Genomic DNA, 20,129 nt, shown 5'->3' on the forward strand with positions numbered 1-20,129 from the left:
AAGGCACAGATTTAAATGAGAAGAAGCATAAGAAAGCCCTGGTTCTCTTGAAAAGTATTTAAATGATCATAAGAATTGAAATTTGTATTCATTTTCTACTATAAACCATTAATCAGCTTTAATAATAAATGTATTCAAATGAGACTGCAGAAGTGATCATACTGCTCAAAACAGAAAATAAAGTATCCATGTGTCCTAGTTTCAGCTGGGATAGAGTTAATTTTCTTCTTAATGGCTGGTACAGTGTGTTTTGGATCTAGTGTGAGAATAATGTTGATAACACGCTGATGTTTTAGTTGTTGCTAAGTAGCGCTTCTCCTAAGTTGAGGGTTTTTCAGTTTCCCATGCTCTGCCAGCAAGCAGGTGTACAAGAAGCTGGGAGGGAGCATGGCCAGGACAGCTGACCCGAACTAGGCAAAGGGATATTCCATACCATAGAACATCATGCTCAGTATATAAACTGGGGGGAGTTGGCTGGGAGGGGTGGATCACTTCTTGGGCATCGGTCAGCAGGTGGTGAGCAACTGCATTGTGCAACACTTACCTTTTCTTGTTGTGTTGGTTTTGTTGTTTTGGGTTTTTTGGGGGTAGGGATGTTGGGGTTTTGTTTGTTTGTTTGTTTTTGTTATATTCCTTTTTGTTACTAATTATTATTATTAGTAGTAGTATATTTTATTTTACTTTAGTTATTAAATCGTTCTTATCTCAACCCACAAGTTTTACTTTTTATTTCAATTCCCCTCCCCATCCCACTGGGAGCAGGGAGGAGTGAGCGAGCAGCTGTGTAGTGCTTAGTTTGTGGCTGGGGTTAAACCACGACACAATGCTATTTTGATGTTCATGCATTTTTACATTTTTTCCCCACTTAATTTTTCCTTGTCTTTTTTCATTGGTGTTGATTTCATAAAATTGAACTTTATTAATTGTGATTTACTACTTCAGGCCCCAATTATACATGATGCTCCATGCGGGCAGTACCCTTCATCTGCTTGAAATGGCGTGCAAAACAGGAACATCACTTAAATCTGTAACTGTTTGGTATAAGTTACTGCTGTGCAAATCTGTTGGAGGCCCATGCTTGCCTTTTTGAAGATTTGGAATTCTCTGACATCCTATGTTCAAGAAAAAACTCCCTTTTCTCGCTAAAATTGTTTTAAAATCTTCATTGCTTTTGCCTCCCAGTGGAATGAGTGTTTTTTCAAAATAAATTGAGATTATTTACTTGTTCATATAATACTTGGAAATATTGTGCATTTTTTTCTTTTCTGATGTTTAGGATAGGTTAGGAATCCATGTGGACACAGGCAATCAGGTATGCATTTGTAGGCATTTGGAATCCAGCGTTGTTGCCTGTGGGGAGGGATGTATCTTCTGGGGCTCTGGCAAACATTGAAGGGCAGTTTCCTTCTCCTTGGTTATGCTTCAAGCTGTGCAAGATTCCCCTGAAAAGAGTTTAACAACATCAATAGTTAAGGTTTATGATTTCTTTCTTACTTTTACTACGTATACTTAATACATGTATCTGACCTAGCTAGATTCAGTTTGCATTTGGTGGGATGGTTCCATTCTGATATAGCTGGATCACAATTCATGAAGAATGGCATAGTAATTTCCTACAAAATCCTTAAGATTTCAAGCCTCAGTGGCTTTAGTTCCTGGTTTTGGGATGCTAGACATCTTATTTTCTAAAATAACACAGTCTGACTTTCAGGCAATTAGGCTCGGTTTTCACATGCTCCCAATATAAGCATTTACTAGTGACGTTTTAAAAAACAGAATTCTTTTGTTTTAGGAAACTTATGATAAACAGATGGAAATAATAGTATTCACTGTTTTCTAGTTTGCGTAATGTTGTAGAAATCCTCTGAAAATTATATACCTGCAAGTAGCTTTCCTAACCACAGTATTCTTACTTAAATTTAAGTTTAGGTATCTTCCTGTAATAACCTGTAGGAAGCATTCAGCAAGAATCCTGTGAAAATCATTGTTCTCCTTCACGAAAACCATACTTAAATGATAAAGATTTTCCATTGGATTTTTGCATGCATCTGTTAAAAAGCTACAGAATGGCATTTTTTTCCTGTTTACTAGAAACGATACTCTTGTTTTGCAGAAAACAAACAAAAGAAAAGTGATGTGCAAGCCATTTGTATTCACTGTTAATATATTGTCTTTAAGAGCCATCAGTAAGAGTTGCAAATTCTCCTTATTTTGAAAAAGTGTGTTAATGCAGTTATGTTTAATGTGAGATTTCCCAGAACTCCTGGTATTGAACTCTGTGTCTCTGGCTATGACAAGGGTTAAAACTGCTTCTGGGCACCTATCCATCGCCCTTCTAATACAGAAACCAATTAGACTTTATACTACTGAAGGACAAGCATAACTGAGTGAAAGAAATGGAGCCATTAGACTAGAAAGGATTGAAACCTGACAGCAGAATTTTCTTCTGATTGTATGTGGGCAGCTTCCAGACCCATTGCAATATGAGTGTTGTATGTTAAAAAAAAATACTGAGCAGTTTTTAAAAGCCATCATCATGTGCTCAGATTGAAACAGAAGTTCTGGCAAAAAAAGTATGTGGCCATTAATCGAAAGGTATAATAAAATAGATAGGCATGAGCGATATTGATTTTAGCATTCCCTCAATATTGATTTCTTCTGTTGAAAATGCAGTGTTTGACAAGTATGTTTTTGCATTTGCAGTGTATGTGCTAAAAGTTTCTTACATTTGATCTGTCCATTTCCTGCATTCCAGTGCAAACTCTTTGCCAAGAAACATTTGTCTCTATTCTCAGAGCAACGTCCTTTCCAAGATTGTCCTTTGTCTGCAGTATCTGATGCAGAGAAATAGAAAATTGTCCCAACTTTAAGAGGCATGAAAAAGCAGACTGATGAAATTTTTGTATTGAACTTAGCACCCCTGCAAGGTTGGGAGCAGCAGTAAGAGCCAGAGTACAAAAGGAATAATGTGAGCCAGGCTCTTCAGCCCAGGTCTACTGACGGACGTCACTTAAACCCAGAGTGTTTCTGCTGCCTGCAGATCCTATGACCTCTCTGGGTGTTGTTTTATATCCTTTTGGGTATCAAGTTCTGTTGGAGTTCTTGGGGGTTTTAGGAAGAAGTCGGGGAACTAGCTTTTGCTTGTAACTCAGATGACAGCTCATGCCTAGGATGAGGTAGTCACATGCAGTTTTTGCTCTGCACGAGCTTGCCTCTGGAAGCAGCTGATGCAGTGACAACCACACGGCCTCCCTGCAGCAGCCAAGTGGTGTTAGCACCTGCCATCACTTCTGTGGTGCTTTGGAGTGAAAGATGCAATGGCAATGCCAAGAAAAGCTTCTGGTTTTGTCATAACTGAGTCTACAGAGATTCTCATAAGCAGTGGCAGCTGCTGAGAGCTAAAATTGTAGTGGTGGATGCAAGGGGAAGGGAAAAGAAGCAAATAAACTCAATGGAGCCATGTAGAGAGATTGCCATCAGATAAGCCAGGGTGCCAGCTGCTTCGTGGCACAACATGAATATGGATAAACTCCTAGCCTGTGACACGAGCCTAGGAGTTTGCTGACATGTCTCCTCATTTGCTTTGACTCTTGCTGATTTATTTTTATAATAGTTCTACCAATGCTGTTTCAAGGAATACTGATTTATCACATGGTGATTGAGCCAGTACCTTAACCTTGCCTGGCAGAATTACCAAACAAGAAAATAAATAAATATATAAATACAATAGTGGAGATGCATGTAACAATACTTCCAAAGACTACAGACAGTATTTGTTTTTTCAAAGTATTTTTCATTTGAAAAGCTCTTTATATTTTATTGTAGTTAAATGAATGTGAAAGGTGTGTTCAATTTTTCTCCCTGGTTTCCCTATTAATGTTGAAGGGTAGGAAGAAATTATACTCATTTGTATTCCTGGACATAATATAAATGAAAAATGAATATTTTATTGCTAATGGCTTTATAAAATGCTGTTCAGATATCTCAGCAAGTTTAATATGTAATTCTATTGCAAAACACAAAAATTAAAACAAAATGCTCAGCTGAGGGCTCTAAAAATAACGATAATGCAATGCCTAAGTACTAGTACAGGCAACTTTTAACTCCTCCATTCCTTTGCAAGTTGCATCAGTTTCTTAAGCAATGCAGTTTGGCCTCCCCAGATCGTACAGAGCTTCGGGCTGAGAAGCTGTGTCAAAGTGAAGGTTCAGTGTAGTGAAACCTGAGATATTTTTCAGACATGCAGTATTTGACCAGCTTCACTGTGTATCTTTTCAGTAGCAAACCAATCGTACAGCTGCTACATCACAGCAACTACATAGATTCTTTCAGTCAATTTTGTGTGTATTTTTATATCTAAATATATATAAAAACATATATTAATGTATTTACTATATATACTTTATATTTAGTGTATATATATTCTAATATATTATATATATCAGCCTCTGTATATAGGCTGAAGGGGCTGGGTGTCGACTAAAGGAAGGGAGAAAGGTAGAGAAGGTGGGAAGACTTTCGGGTTCAGATGGATGGCATGACAGGAGTAGTGTTGGTGATGGGATGGGTGTGGGAGTGGGAAGTACGATGCTGTGCAAGTACCCTAAGAGGTAAGAAAGAGCAGGCAATCTTGACAGATCTTGATTTGAGCTGGTGGGAAGAGAAGTAAGCATTAGACTAGAGAAGGGAAGAGGAACAAGTAGAGCTATAAAGACTGTGGAGAGCCTACTGCAGTTGGGGTAGTTTCTGTTGAACCCTCTGCCAGGGTGGGAGTTGAATTTCCTGTTGTGCCTTACTCTTCTTAATCTTTCCCTTAAGAATGAAAGCTGCTGTCTGAAGGTAGAAACTCATGGTACCACATATTTACAAAATCAAGGAATATTTGTTCTGCCTTGACCAACTCCACTTTGGAACCTCCTTGCTAAACCAAAAAGCAGGCTTAGCATGCTTCAAAACTGTGTCTATGGTAATCAGGATTTCTACCTTTCAGGAGCTGAAATATTGCCTTATATTACACAAAGGGATTCAACTTGCTAAAAACATTAAAGAACATTACTGTTAAAAACATTGTGAAGCAAATAATGTGGCAAAACTTACTAAACGTTTACCTTTTATTTCTAACAACATCATGCAGAAGAAGTGCTGCAGCCAGGGAAAGCATATTTCAAATTGTTAAATGTCACTTGCTTCTTTTCTTGCAGTGGGGGGAAAAAAAAAAAAATCTGTCTTCCTTAATTTAGTAGCAGACATATACAGATGTTTAAAATGTTTCCTTTACGGTGTTATTGGGGAACTCAAGACAGTTTTGAGAATGAAGCCTCTGCATCTAAATAAGTTAAAATACCCTGTCAGAAGTGGTTCCATACTGAAATTGTAAAAACCCTTCTGAGAACTGATGAAGAAGTGAGAATAATTGCAGTCACAACATTTAGAAAGTGCAAAGTGGCTTGTTAAAACCTCAGTGAAACGTATAGCAGTTGAAGGCATCTGAATCTTTTTGAGAAACACAGAAAAATAAAACATGGCCTCACATTAAAACACCAGTGTGAAAATCTGGCAATGTTGTTCTTGATGCTTACAAAATAAAATAAAGGTAGAAAGCAACTGGACAATTGAGCAGCAAATTATTAATGAAAATTAGGGTGGCTTCATTATGTTCAGATTTAAAAAATAAGTTTTATTAATGTTATGAAACATTGTCCTCATTCAGATGAAAACAATATGTGTCATGGAAACTGTAGGCAGAAAACTGACCAGTGTTGCTGGAGATACCACCTATATCCCGATGTACTTAAGGGCAAAGGGATGTACTGAACAGTAAAGCATGTGTAGTTTTTTGGACATGAGTTTAGTGTATGAGAAAATGTGTACCTTAAAGAAAAATATTCATTAATAGCAGGTGCAAATAGATTTTTGTCTTGAAGGAATCATGTCTGTCTCTTGTAGACTAAAAAAGATGTTACACAGGCTGTAAGGAGATCATGAACATCTTTCAGAGCTTCATAGAGAATAGTTAATTGTATGAGTATGTGAGCATAGGAACTGTTTTGCTGAAATTGGCACCTATATCCATGTCTGGCTTCAACAGTGGCCATCTGCGGATACTTCAGAGGAACTTACAGAACAACCTGTTTTCAGGACCTTTTCCTAACCCACCAAGACAGTTACTTTTACATATCCAGAAGCATATAAATGTATATCCTGTGTATGTTTTTTATCCTCTTTAATGTAGTTGTAGGTGCATCTATTGTTTGTATTAATATCTGATCCTTTTTGGCTCCAGCTTATATCTTGGTCCCGGTATGTTATGATATGTAGTGATGCAGAACATACATGAATGTGTAAGGGAGGGAGACGAGGTGATTCTGTTATCAGATTTGATCCTTCTCGGTTTAATTAATTGATTACTTCTTTCCTAAGTGTTTTATTTGGAAGCGTAGAAAAGTGATGGATCTGTATGCAGGGAAGATGTAGGAGTTTGAGAGAGCCCAGAGATACTTTGTTGATAGAATCTTCTTTGAATGGATGCAGACATTTTCTTCCAGATTCAGGCTATGGCTGTAGTATGGAGTATCAGTGTAGTTACTCTTAGTGCTGCGATGCAGACTTTGGAGAAAAAGAAAGTCTTTGTGACTGGAGTAAAAAAAAAAAAAAACCCAAACAAACACTGAACCAACTGTATGAGACAACCGTCATATTTGCTACAAAACTGAATGTATTTTAAGCAAAATATATTTGAACCTGAAAGATCTCCTGCAAGGAAATAAAAGCAATTGAAATAGGCAGCCTGCAGATTAAAATCCCAGGAGAGTACTTGGTTCTCTCAATTGACTGCTGAAAGAGCAGAAAAAGCTGATGTTATATGATCTTATTAGGGAAGAATATACAATAACAAAATGTCAAGGCTGGATAGTATAGTCAATGAAGTATGAAAGAAACAATAGAAACTGAAAACGGAGTACAGTTTTGCTCAAGGAAATCAGTTCTCCGCTGTGTTGTCAACAAAGCGTTTGCGTCCGTGAAAGCAACACCCTGGTTTTCATTAGGATAAAAATATGACTGGAGTTGCATTTAATATAATGCATCATAGTAGCAGTCCCAACTTACACAGTGACAGTCATTGATGATTCTGCAGTACTCTTCACAAAGAGATGTTAACCCCAAAGTCATTGACCAAATTACTTTTGAAATTACATTCTGCTTGCAGATAGAAGTGAAGGGGGTTTTTAGAGATTAACTGGAGTTGAATTTGCTGTTTGGGAAGGTAAAAGTGGTTTTCTCCTACATATTAATGGACCCTTCATCTAACCTCTGTGTGCCAGGAAGTTATCTGACCAAGGAAACTTGTGTCTCTGTTTATTACAAGTCTTGTGAAGGAAAGCAGGGAATGAAGACAAACTGGAAGAATGAGCAATGAAAAATCAAGGTGAAAATAAAGAGCAGAAAGGAAGGGATATTTGCTATTAAATAAATCTGTTAGTTATATAGTGATATATATGTCATTTCCTATTATGAGAAATGTGACATTTATATGCTTATAGAAACAGACTTTTTTTTTCCCTCTGTATGTACTCAATTGTAAACCAGCAACCTCCAATTCTTGTGCCTCTCTTTAGAGGCTTAGTTCAGCTTTCTACTTTTGTGCTGGTACTTCAGTATTTTTACACTTCTGCATTTAATATGAGAGGGGAGATAGCTAGCTTAGTAAATTTAAATATTTGAGTAAATTAAATATATATTAAATATAAATTAAACAATGCAAAAACATAATCTGAGTCTAAACTATTTCAAACACTATAGCCCTGCAACAAACCATGGACTGGTTATATACTCTTTATGTTGCTTACTGGTTATCGGCTTTATAATTAATTTAGCCTAATTAAAAGGCTAAAAGAGCATCTTTCCAGGTATTTTTCAAAGTAGAAACAAATAGCAGTCAACAAAATGTCTTCATCCTGATCCCTCCTCACTGAAAAAAATTATTGTGCAAAATATTACATTAAATGTGTTTGCTTAGAGTTGATGAGAACTCAGTCTTCTAAAATAAACAGTACTAGACATACAAATGCTGTTAAGTGACAGATCAGTGTCTTATTTAAAATAAAGTGAAATTTTCCTTTGGCATTTCACAGCTCAGGTGATTAGGTTTGCTTAGATTCTAAGAGGAATCGAGGCTAATCTGCCCACCGGTGTACTAAGTGCTGGTTAAGAATCAGTAGATAACTGAATCACTAAAAACTCACTTGGCTATCCACACCTCATGTACTAGCATAAAAAGAGGTAGCAAGAAGCAGTAGCAGCTGTAATTTATGGTTTGCCCCTGCAATGGGAGCTACAGTAACTCAGGTCAGATGCAAGACTCATGCAGCCTTCTAAACTATAGGAGCAGCAAGCTCTAGGCAATGGACCTGGCAAATACTGGATGTCTCAGCTGATAATTGCATGTATTAGTAATTAGTAAGAATAACTAACTATACCTACTAATAAAAGACACATAAAATAGGTTTATAAATAACCACCTGGAATGTATTCAAAGGTGTTAGAAAATAGGCCTAAACACATTTTAAGGAGGCACTTCCATTCTTAGTGAGATTGGAGATGTTGGGGAAAATTGATCAAACATGGTGGAGGAGTGGGAGGTAAAAGCTCATTTCATGTGTCTGCTATTTTTTCTTCTCAAAACTAATTTTTATTTTTCTGGCCTCAATTGTTTGTAGTAATTTTATTTGCACGAAGTGTATGTATCAGCAAAAACTGTTCATGATGTTAAATAATATAGAGACTACAGAAATCGCAGCGCTCCAAAGTGTGTAGGGGAGCATTGCACACTCTGGATGAACAACTGGAGTGCTTGGACTTGTGAGTTCATGATTTCTATCTTTGTTGTTAAGAGCCCTTCATAGCTTTGAGCAAATCACTTCCCCTTCTTTTTCACTTTCATTGATAAAATGGGTTAATAATATTTAAGCACAGTATTTCATAGAGATGTTGTGCAGATCCATTAATAAATCCATTTGCAGGTCTTTGATTACCTTCAGTATATCAAAATGTCACTACTGAGCTTGCTGACTACAGTTATTTAATTTCCTAGTTCTACTCAACTTCTGGATTATAAAATGATACTTACTGGCGTAACTTATGATACAACTAAAACTATCATCCTGAAAGTCAGTTCACCAATCATCCAGTACTCCTTAGAAAAAGCTATAAAGTACACAGATTGTCTTTTCTTTTCTTCAGTTATTATAAAGATTTATTTGATCTCTAGCTCTAATATCCACAGAAGATTTTCTCTGTCAGTATTAACTTCTTAGATCAATAAATTGTGATACTGATCTCCGGAGAAGTCAATGTCTGCCAACTATCATTGCAGTGTTTACCCTTATTGAAAAGCAGTCATAGCAAATTAAATTGGCTTCTGTCAGTGGATGATATACAGTGGATGGTCCATATTTTATGGTACAATTAACGAAGGTTGATACATAGGCCTCTCCCTAGAGAAGATCAGATTAAAGACAAGGGTTTGTAGTGAAAGAAATCCCAATTTATGAGGTGAGGTAAATCTGTTTTCATTAAAGAACAGTTGCTGAAGACTGGAAGATACTATAGTTTTCAAAGGAACATGGTTTTAACAATGTGCATTTATATATACTTGATCTTCTGTATTGCTGGAAAAACACTGACTGCATTCTCTAATCTGCCATTAGACAATTTACGTCAGTATGTAGGTTTTATGAAACATTCTGTTTTGAAGCAGGTATACAGAAGTGGAAGAACACAAAACAAAACCAAGTCTGTAACTACTTTAAAACAGCTCCAGAAAGAGCTGCTTTCTCATTCACCTAGCTAAAATGGTGGAAATCTGTCCACAAGCAGGATCCTGATCTTGGATCTCCAAACAGGATGCAGAAGTGGGAAAAGTTAGTTCTCTTAGACTTGTTTTCTTCCTTTGCCTCATTATCAAGAAATTTCCTGATGTTAATCACATTTTTAACATTGCTTTCCGAGGGTAAATTATTATCATGGCCTAGCAGTGACTCCATGGTACCCATTCAGTTGCACAATAAGGATGATGTATATTTAATCTGATCAGTTCTAGAAATTAGAAGAAAACTTGAGCATTGACCATTGTAATCGTGGAACAGTTATCGGCAAAATTCTAATAATGTCTGTTGTCTGTATTTTAACAGCCTGCTCCAAATTTAAAAAATGGCCTAAGAACACTAAAAGAAAAGCTCACAGGGTTGTTTTCGACATGGGCAAGATGGTATTTTCTAAACTGTTGTTCTGAGAAATACTTGAATTACTTGGTATTCAGACATTTTAAAAATAGAGTTTAGGTAATTAAAGCTTTGCAAATTGTCTGCCCTCCAGAACACTCAGAGGTTTCCAGCAACACAGGGAAAAGGCTCAGTCTACAAAACCCAGCTGTGGTATCACTGTGCATCAAAAATACATTTTAAAACATTGCAGTTGCACAGCTAAGTACTGCAAAATTAGGAGATGTCCTAATTTACCTAATTTTGCCTAATATGTATAATTATGATACAAATGATGTTTAACATCTACTACAACTTATAAGATATGATTATAGCCTAACGGTGTAGCATCTTCTGTTTAATTTATAATAAAATCTATCAACTTCAAGTGAGACTTGCAGTGAGTGGCTGCTATTATGAGAACAGAATTGGTTTAAGCAACATCAAATAAAAAGTCCTCATTGGGTGAATTCCTTAGGGTGGTGGTTTTTTTGTATGTATGGGAGGCTTTAAACTGCAAAGTGTGATTATGACAAATACCCTGTGGACGGTAAATTTAGGTGGGAGGTGTGATGTTGTTTGAAATTGTTAATATGTCCCTTCAGGAGGGCAAGCTGACAACATCTCTCAAAGCAGTGATTAGTTTGGAAGGGTTTTTTTTTAATAGCTCGAAAAACAACCCTTTTGGTACTGTCTCACTCAATTCTCCGCTATAATAAACAATGTTAGCGCCACTGGATTGAATTAATTTACACTGGCAGAGAAGTTGCTCTGCATTCCTTAGAGAGGAAAGTTACTGAAGTTGTTGGAGGGGCCACTGAGGGTTATGTATATACGGACAGCTGTAGACAGACACAGGCTCTTCTGCCAATGCTCCTATCTGGCCAGACTCAAACCATTTGCAGTCCAGAAGCTATATGATCACGGTGCCCCTACTAATACACCCCACCTCTCAGCAGCCTTTCTAGTTCAGGCACAGTGCCACATCAGCATGGCATCCAGACCTGGGCTGGCTCGTGTCCAGTTATCACGGAAGAGCAGATGTTTTTCTGAGGCCATCGTGTGGATGTGCCCTGAGATGTTTTGTCAAAGCAACTTCGCCACCCTCAGGGCTGCTCGACCTTTCTTAGATTCCAGCTATCACTGAAGAACTTGCAGCTCATGTAGCGTACATGTACCAATCTGCTTTGCAAAATCTGCATACTGAGGCTATTTCAATGCTTAAAAGATTGGACTGCCTTCCTGCACACTTCTAATTGCAAATTAGGGCACTTGATTTGGTTTGGAAAGCAGCTACTTGATTTTTTTTCCCCTCTTAGTTTTTTTCTATTCTGTGTAAATTAAAAGACAAATTGTCCTCAGCTGAACTGTTGGCTTTTGAGGAAGAATGTTGTCACAGAGGAGGTCTTCTGGTTTGTCTGCACTTTGAGTTTAATCTAAAAGAGCTATATTTCACCTCCTTTTAGTAAATTTTATCAGTCAGCTTCCTTGATGATCAAGTGCAGGAGTCCATGTTAAAATTTGTAATGTTTCTGCATACCAAAGTAATGGATTCAACAAAGATATTGGCTTTCTGACATGTTATAATCTCCCTTATTCCTCAACAACTTCTCTGTGTTCCATGGGTTATAAACTACCTGTCTCGCTCACTCTCTTAGGTAATAATTACCATGGCCCTCTCCTTTCTCCTTTATTTGAATCTCTTTTATTTAGCAAGTAACTGTTGCCTTTGCTTTCAGGTATGGTGTAACTGTTACATATCTAATTAAACTCAGTGATCTTCTCTGTAGGTGTTAACTTTGAAGTCTGTGCCTGCTATTTCAGATCTGACATAGGGATTTCATACCCAAAATTTCATCTCAGTTTTCATCCTGTACCAATTGGTTAAATAAAATATGGTATCTCTGCATAAAAATCTTCTGATGAATGAACTGTTAGAATTTCATGGGTGGAGCGGTATTCTTCACTTGCAGAATTTGGACTTATCGAAGGGGTCATAATAGATTCATAGTGATGTGAAACCAGATATCTGATTAGTTACTTGCATAAGTTGAATTCATTAAATCATTCTGCATTGCAGTGCCACAGTGTGAAAAGGAAATTAACTTCTAGCCCATGCAAACTTTTTTTTTATATTCTCCATTACATCTTTTCTGTTTTATTGGTGGTGGTGGTAGTGGATTTTTTCATTTTAGCACTTAAGGACTTATTTCCCAAGAAGTATCATATATTCTAGTCTTCTCCAGAACAATCTTGGTATTGTTTGTGTGTTCTTTTAAATCCAGATTTTGTTATTCTATTATTATTACTGTTCCAAATTATTAAATTTCCACACTTCTTTTCATATCTGTCACATCTGTAAAAATAATGACCGTGCTAACCAACAGGTTATTGAAATATTACCTAAAAAAGGAGTGGGTTTTTAGATCAATCATTCAAGCATTTTGACTGGATAGCTCCATTCAAGTATACTGACTTATTTTCATTATTAACTTTGGTATTCATTGTTTCTTTTCATATATTAGTGCTCATTTGTAAGATATATTGACTCATATGAAAGTGATCTTTTTTTTAAATGTGGATCCAAATACTTTCCTGCAGTATATTGCTTTCCTGTTAATTTTGCCTTCTAACTTTACTATTGGGCCATCCAAAAAATAATAAAAACAATAAAAAAAAATTGTATATCATAGCTTGTTCTATATGAACAAAATTTCGTGTTCTCAGTTATCCTCTTGTATTACTCTTTTGTAGACACAGTATGTTTGTGTACTTGTGCATATGTTTCAGTCTTTGAATGGGGAGTTCACTTAAAATAAAGAAAATGCAAAGTACTTACTCATTAGTGAAATACTTTTACTAATTAAAGGTAAATACCGTACAGATTGCAGTTGCTTTGTCAATCTAATTCTGTTGGATTTTCAGTGTTGGTTTTGAGCTCTTTGGGTTTTTTCCCCAAATGTAAAAAGATGTCTGTAGAACTTGATTGGAAATGCAACCTCCTGTATGCTTTTCTTTCAGAGTACGGACATGAGTCCAGCTAGTAGCACCACCTCGCTCCCTGTTAGCCCTCTTCCTGAGGAGCCGTTATTTTTCAAGGTATGGTGAATTAATTTCATAATAAATATTGTATATGAATTTTGGCTTATCGTGTTATCTGGTGTACTATGAAGTGCTATTACTACTGCTTCCTTTTCTTTAAATTACTGTGATATCAGCAGATGTTCTTATATATACACCATGCAGTTTTCAAGAAATACCTAGAATAAAACATTATTGGTTTTGAGAGGATTATTTTTCTAGCAGACTAGAGCTATAAACCATTATTTATAAGACTGTGTTTTTATCCATCTCATCTGCTGGTGATACATTTTGATATGTGCATTCCTGTATATGCGTGTATGTCATTTTTCGTCAACAGATTTTTCTTTATATTGCAAGTACGTGTTTTAATGAAACAGTGATTACTTACTGCAAAAATACAGGAGTTGTTGAAGGTATGTCAAAGAACAGTTTTGGCGTAAATCCAGTGTAAGCCACAGGCCTGTCATTTTAGTTAATAATAAATGATGGGACAATATCTGCAACTTCGTAAGGTTTAAGCTGCAGGGAACAAGTGGCCCTATGTCACTTTTTCACCTGACTTCATGGTATCCAGCCCTGGGACACAGAATGGCCTTAGGCAGAGCCCGCCTCTTGGAAGAGGTCTCCTGAGGCCACCCAGGTATATATTCAGAGCGGTGCTGTAGCTGCAAGCAAAGCAGTCGCCTTGCCAGTTGTTTGCTGACACAAGGAAGAGGGAACTTGGTTTTTCAGCACCATTGTCTTAAACGTGTGTCATAATATGGACAAAGTTACACTCACAGGAACATCCATTTTAAAATTTCCCCTTTCCCAAGTAAGTTTCCACCTACTGTATGAAAACAATTAGTAGCTTGGGTTGTGTTTTCAGTCGCTTTGTGATGACACTGAATTAAAACCGAGGAAGTAGAATTAATGAAGTTTGATGACATAAAGTTTGTGTGTCTCCTGCACAAGCCTCCAGCGCAGGAAATACCAGCCTCCTTCAGACCTGGCCAACCTCATTAAAAAAATTGGCCTTTTTTTTTCTTTTTCCCATATTTTGTATGTCTGTGCAAGAGCTGTACTCTACAGTTCATAACCTGCTAGCTAGCCAGCTGATTCCTGTTACTAGAATGGTTAAGGATTGTTCTTGCTTGGTGGTTTCATCAGTGGAGGTACAGATGGGATATCTGTGGTCAGCTATTCACTGATTCTCATTCCTCTTTTGGGATTTAATGTTTCCAAGACCCCTAGCTCTCAATCGGATTTGGCTGAAATTGAGAAATGTTGTGTCAAGATGCTAGAGCACACGTCTTTTTCTTGGGAAACTACATTAAATGCACATTGAAGTCTACTCAACATTATAAGGCAGATTTGGTAGTTATTGTTTCTCCCTGTGCCTGGGAAACCACTAAGATATGTCACATACAAAGAAATGGGCTGCTCAGCTCAGATAAATGTGTAAGAGGTAAGAAAATCTAACTTGAAATAGTTACAATAAACTCTCATGCTTAAATTCGCAGCTGAGGTAAGCAAACACTGCTCTCTGCATCAGGAGCACTCTGACAAATACATTGTAGTGCCTTTATTTATTTTTAAAGGAAATGGTACTTGTATAGCTCGAAATGGGTTGTAAATGACTTCTTTGAAGTGCAATAGTTGCTCTAATAAAAAATGAAGGTATTTCTTCATATTAAAAGTCTCCTTCCTTTATATTTTATAGTAGAAAATGGTACAAGAAACTGAAAAAAAAGGGCAGGAAGTGTTATTTAATCTTTCATTTTCAGTCAATTTTCAAAATAGGAAACATTTTCCTTTGGAATTCAAGTAAAATGGAGGCCAGACCAGGAAAAAGTCCAATACATCTCACAGCCAATGCCCTTAAATAGAAATAAAAGTAATATAAAATGTAACAGTTTCTGTTATTTCTCCCTGACTCACTCCAAGAGAGAGCAATATTGTTCCAGTAGTAATGTGAATGACTGGTTTTACAAGCCATAACTCTTTCCAAATACTGTCAGTCTATAATATTGGCTTTTGATGACGGGATGATGCATTTCCCTTAGCAACATGATAATAACCTTTCCCACCTCCTTGCTGTAGAATTGAAGATTGAAAAAGAAATTCCATTCTGTGGTTCTGAAAACACAGGTGTAACGAAGCAGCACAGTATAAATGCTGCGTCTCTTTGGGATAGTTGAAGATCTCTGAGCTAATGAGCTTTTATATTGGACTGTGAAATGAAACCAAGCCCCTGTTCTCAATTGTACCTGGTTTTATACCAAGAAAGAGAACTGTCCTTTCTTGGGTTTTATCAATTCATCTTCAAAAGAAAGTCTGCGTTTCTGCATAAAGAAAGAATGCAAATCCTGTCATCGTACTCTTATTATGTCCAACCTCACCAAAGCAGATGCCTGTCATTTTTAATCCCACAGGATATGTGCTCTATGAATATGAAGGAGAACCTGAGCTTGTTCAAAAACATTTTAAGATTTTGAATTTAATCTAAGGAAAGCCGGAACCAAGGTTCCCATGGGAGTCCTTGCATGTTGCATCTTAGCTCTGTTAACACTGACCTCGGCTACCATTTTCACAATATATTGCACAGGCTGTGAAATGCAGCACTGCCAGAAAGATCCAAATCGTGTGAGACAATACTCAGGAATATTTTCCGGTACCGCAAGCGATACTCCACCTGGGTCCATTGTATACCATTATTTGAATTGAATCATTATGTTTTATTTATGGTGAGACGGGACCTTTAAAGGAGTGTTAGTGATACCTAAGAAAAGGAATAGAAAACAATTGAGTAAGAAATAAGGGTAACCAACTCCAGTGCTATTTAATCCTAAAAGCAACCTTGAGAAAATTAAAACATAAACGTATCATTAATGCCATTCAGCAACCTGCATTCCATAACTGTTGTAAATAGTGACATAGCACTGGAATTTGGTTTTGCTTGAGGAAACAGCAACTTTGCATAGTAGCTAGAAGTACAACCAATTTTTCATGTGGCTTTGGGTTTCCTTCTCTCTGTGGAGTTAGCGACACACGTGTTTGGAGCAGTCTTCCCTAGCCATGCTCTTCAAAAGCTTAGAAAAAAAATCCTGTTCAGACATGTATGCAGACAGTGCTCTTTCGAAAAGCTTTTCTAAACCATTTTTTGATAAAACACTCATAGGCATTTCTTTTTAGTGAGGGTTATTTTTATGTCAGATTCCAACTTTCAATTTTCTGCTGTTTTCCATGGTTAAAGCTATTTAAAAAAGCAAGATCTTTTCCTGTATTATGGGAGAAGTTTATTTCTTCTCTCACAAAAGAACACCTTCTTTGTTGGTGGTTTTGCACTTAAACTTTTCTGTAGGGAGGATCTTCCTTTGAACAGAAGTTTATCCTTCTGTCCCTGTATAACATTCCTTGAAGAATTAGAACCTCATCTTGGGGAAAAAAGTTATGTCACAGTTGAAAAATTTCAGAATTAAGAATTTGAAATACAGCAGAGCAGAATGGTATTTGTCATGCAACCTTAACTCAGGTGTTATTCTGCATTATAATAGCAAAACTGTAGCTGGCTTAAATGTGAGTGACTTTTAATTATGAATACTTATATCTATGCTCATAAGCTGTAATTAAAAATAATCTTGCCTTTCATTTAGAAGATCAGTGAAGGAGTGGGTATTTCTGAAAGGTCAACTTACCAAGCAATGTCTCAGCCATTTTTTAGAACCCGTTCCTTTCTCCTACTTAACTATACTGTGCTTTATTATAATAGTATTTTATTAGTTTTTAAGTTATTCTAAAATATAGTGACAGGCATTTTTAAGAAGGGATCTGTGACAGCCATTTGGTACGTAAGATAGCTAATATTACCTAATTATACATTATCTATTATAATGAGCACCAGTCTCACTGATTATTAGCCACAACCAAGTTGTAAATAGTAACCATAATAGTAATTTAGTATAGCAATGTTTAATTGCTTTTTAATTCCATGATTAATCTCAACCATGCTTTACTAATTGGCATTAAACATATGAAAAAAATCCTTACATTCTTTCTTTTCTGCTTTGAGCGAGCTGAGAATTTCCTTCAGCATTTTTTATCTTACTGTGTTCTGACTTCTGTAATTAATACTCTCAATGCTAATTCCCTGAGTAAGAAATGGAAGTGCCAGCACAAGTAGCAGAAGCTAACAGTCCTTAGCAGTATTACCACTGCTAAGACCACCAAGGTCTAATAAGGTATAGATCTGTACTAAATTAGGTCTATACTAATAGTTCCGCCATACATCCTGCAGCTCTGCAGGCTCTGTAAATGCAGATCTTTGCAGTCACTAATGGGCATGACTCTCTGTCAGCTCATGACATTTGTGCATACATCTTTAACAAGAGATAAATTTTCAATCTGGTCAATAATCAGATTAATATTTTTACTGCAGATGTTTGGAATAATCAATATGACAGTGACAATAGTGTGACTTTACATATGTAGCTGAAGAATGAGATCTTGTCCTAACTTAGACAGGAACAATGACAACAAATTGGGCCTGTATTTCAAAAAGCTTCTTATGCTAATTGACACACAGCCAGCCTATTTACCCTCTCTTCCTTAAATGCATTATTTCCAATATTTTAAGTATTTGCTGGCACTTCTTTGAATAAGACTATTTTAACGTATTATTTCTTTTTGTTTTCAAGACAGAGTCTGAAATAATCACATAGACATTATGACCCATAGGCAGATAGAGGTTAGGGTTCAGTGATCCTCTTTCATGGGCTGGAGGCCTCATTAGCTCTTGTCCCTCTCATTCCACCCTCCACCTGAATTTCTGCTTGCACTGAGCAGAATGTAAGCTCTGAAGCCTCTGTGTTTTTTGGGTTTTATTTGTTACAGAAATATTTTTGGTATTTCTACTAAAGTAAATAGAGTTATAGAAGTATGACTCACTCAACCCCACCTCTCCTAATCTGCTGCCCCAATCTCCATCTTATTTTAAACCAGTCTCTCATAATTCTTCAGTGGTTTAATCAATTCCTCCCACTCTTTACTTTTATTTCCTGTATCAGTATTCACTTTCTCTATCACTCCTTATGTCTTACTGGTGTAGCACAGACTTTCAAAAGTCACGTCATCACAGCAGCTTTCTGCGTTTGATGAAAGCCTTCCATTTTGTAATTTCTGAGAAAAGACTTATACATCTGATTTGTTTCATAGTCTTTATCATCATAGTATATGAGATCTACAAAAGCACTGAATTTATTCTGAAGGTAGGAGTGAGAAGTAGGTATTATGGGTCCCGTTGCAAGAAGCATCTGTGCATCTATTCACTCTCTTTTCCTTTTTCTCAGTAGCTCTGTGCACACTTTTCCTAAGGAACAGGGCTCTGCCAGCAATTCTGTCTGAGTAGAACCACATCACCTGTTCCATGAGTAATATTTGCATCAGCTCATTCAGCAGGGTGTGGATGTGGCTGTGAAATTCTCCTCCTAAGCTTTGACTGATATAAAATGGAGTGACAAAGAATAACATCATCAGAGTAGAACTTGATGGAAGAAAAAATTAAATATGTATATATATATATACTTGCCCAGTTTTCCCCTGACCTAATAATTTCTTTCAGGTCTTAGTTTATACTGGCCTGTAAACTGAGTCTGGGAAACGAGTTGTCTCTCTCCCAACACGCTCTCTGTGTCTGCTATTGATTCTGACTTCTTGCTCTTGTTGAAAATACACAATGTTTATGGCCAAATTTGAACATCTTTGTGTACCTTGTGTGTGTCCATTGAAAAAGCTGTCCTGTACACTATGGAACCAGAAATGTCTACCTCTTCCTGCAGGTTTTGAAAGGAGGAGATACAGAAGACAATGGAGCTACTGTATATTCTAAAAATACTGCTATACAATTTTAGGAATAATGTATGTGAGTGAATCATTCAGGTGATGTTACTGCTTAGCTACTTTGGGTTGTTAGACTTCCCTACATGAAAGTATTTGATTTAGCTCTCTTAGGGTAAATTGGGTGAGCAAAAAGAAACAAATAGACTAAATAAGCAATCTCCCAAGGCAGAGTAAAGACTAGGACAAAAGACTGCCTCCAGGGCTGGGGGTCCATCCTTGTTTGGTTAGTGGTACTAATTAACCAATCTAAGTGTAATGAAGTGTTAAAAACCAGACTGTAGATGAGAGTGAACATCAAGAACCCCTTAATGGAGATTCTTTTCTGAATGACTGATTTATAGCTAAGGAAGAATTTATCACCCAGGCAAAAGCGGTCTTGAGTGCCTGTGGGTAATGTATATCTGCCAGGCTTCATGTATGGAGAAGACAGACAAATGTTTACACGTTGTGAACACAAGATGGTATTTCCTGAGATTACCATTTCCTTCAGGGCTTGCAGCTCAAAGTTTGGTCTGGGAACAAAATACTAATAGCTGAAGGCCCTAATGCCTGAAATACGGGATCATTCAAGAAAACTTGTGTGAGCTCAGAAGTACAGTTGTCCTGGTACAAGGACATTTTTACAAGATTTAGCTCCCCCCCCCCCCCGCCTTTTTTTTTTATTTTAATTTTGATTGCAGGGAGCATAAGTACAAAATCTGTAATTTCCCAGTGTCACTGATGTAATTACTGAAAGAATCAGGAATGAAACTGGGAACTATGCCTGTATTGCCTGATTTGTTTCTGCCTCTATGCCTGCCTTTCCCAAATTTTGTGAGCATGCATTTTCTTTTCTTTTAGTATGTTTTCCTTAATTTGTTGAAACTTTCTTCATAGAGTGAGGGTTAGTTCAATATTTCAAAATTGCAA

At 36.8% G+C, this 20,129-nt stretch overlaps 1 protein-coding gene across 2 annotated transcripts in view; it reads left to right on the forward strand.

Annotated features, from left to right (window-relative positions):
• CCSER1 (coiled-coil serine rich protein 1) overlaps window positions 1-20,129 on the forward strand; it is a 723,061-nt gene that overhangs the window by 326,909 nt on the left and 376,023 nt on the right. For both annotated transcript variants that reach the window (XM_030016667.1, XM_030016693.1), the window contains exon 7: window positions 13,281-13,358. In XM_030016667.1, the coding sequence (XP_029872527.1) occupies window positions 13,281-13,358 (78 nt within the window). The remainder of the gene's footprint in view (window positions 1-13,280; window positions 13,359-20,129) is intronic.

This window comes from Aquila chrysaetos, chromosome 1 (genome assembly GCF_900496995.4).
Source record: "Aquila chrysaetos chrysaetos chromosome 1, bAquChr1.4, whole genome shotgun sequence".
NCBI classification, from domain to species: Eukaryota; Metazoa; Chordata; class Aves; order Accipitriformes; family Accipitridae; genus Aquila; species Aquila chrysaetos.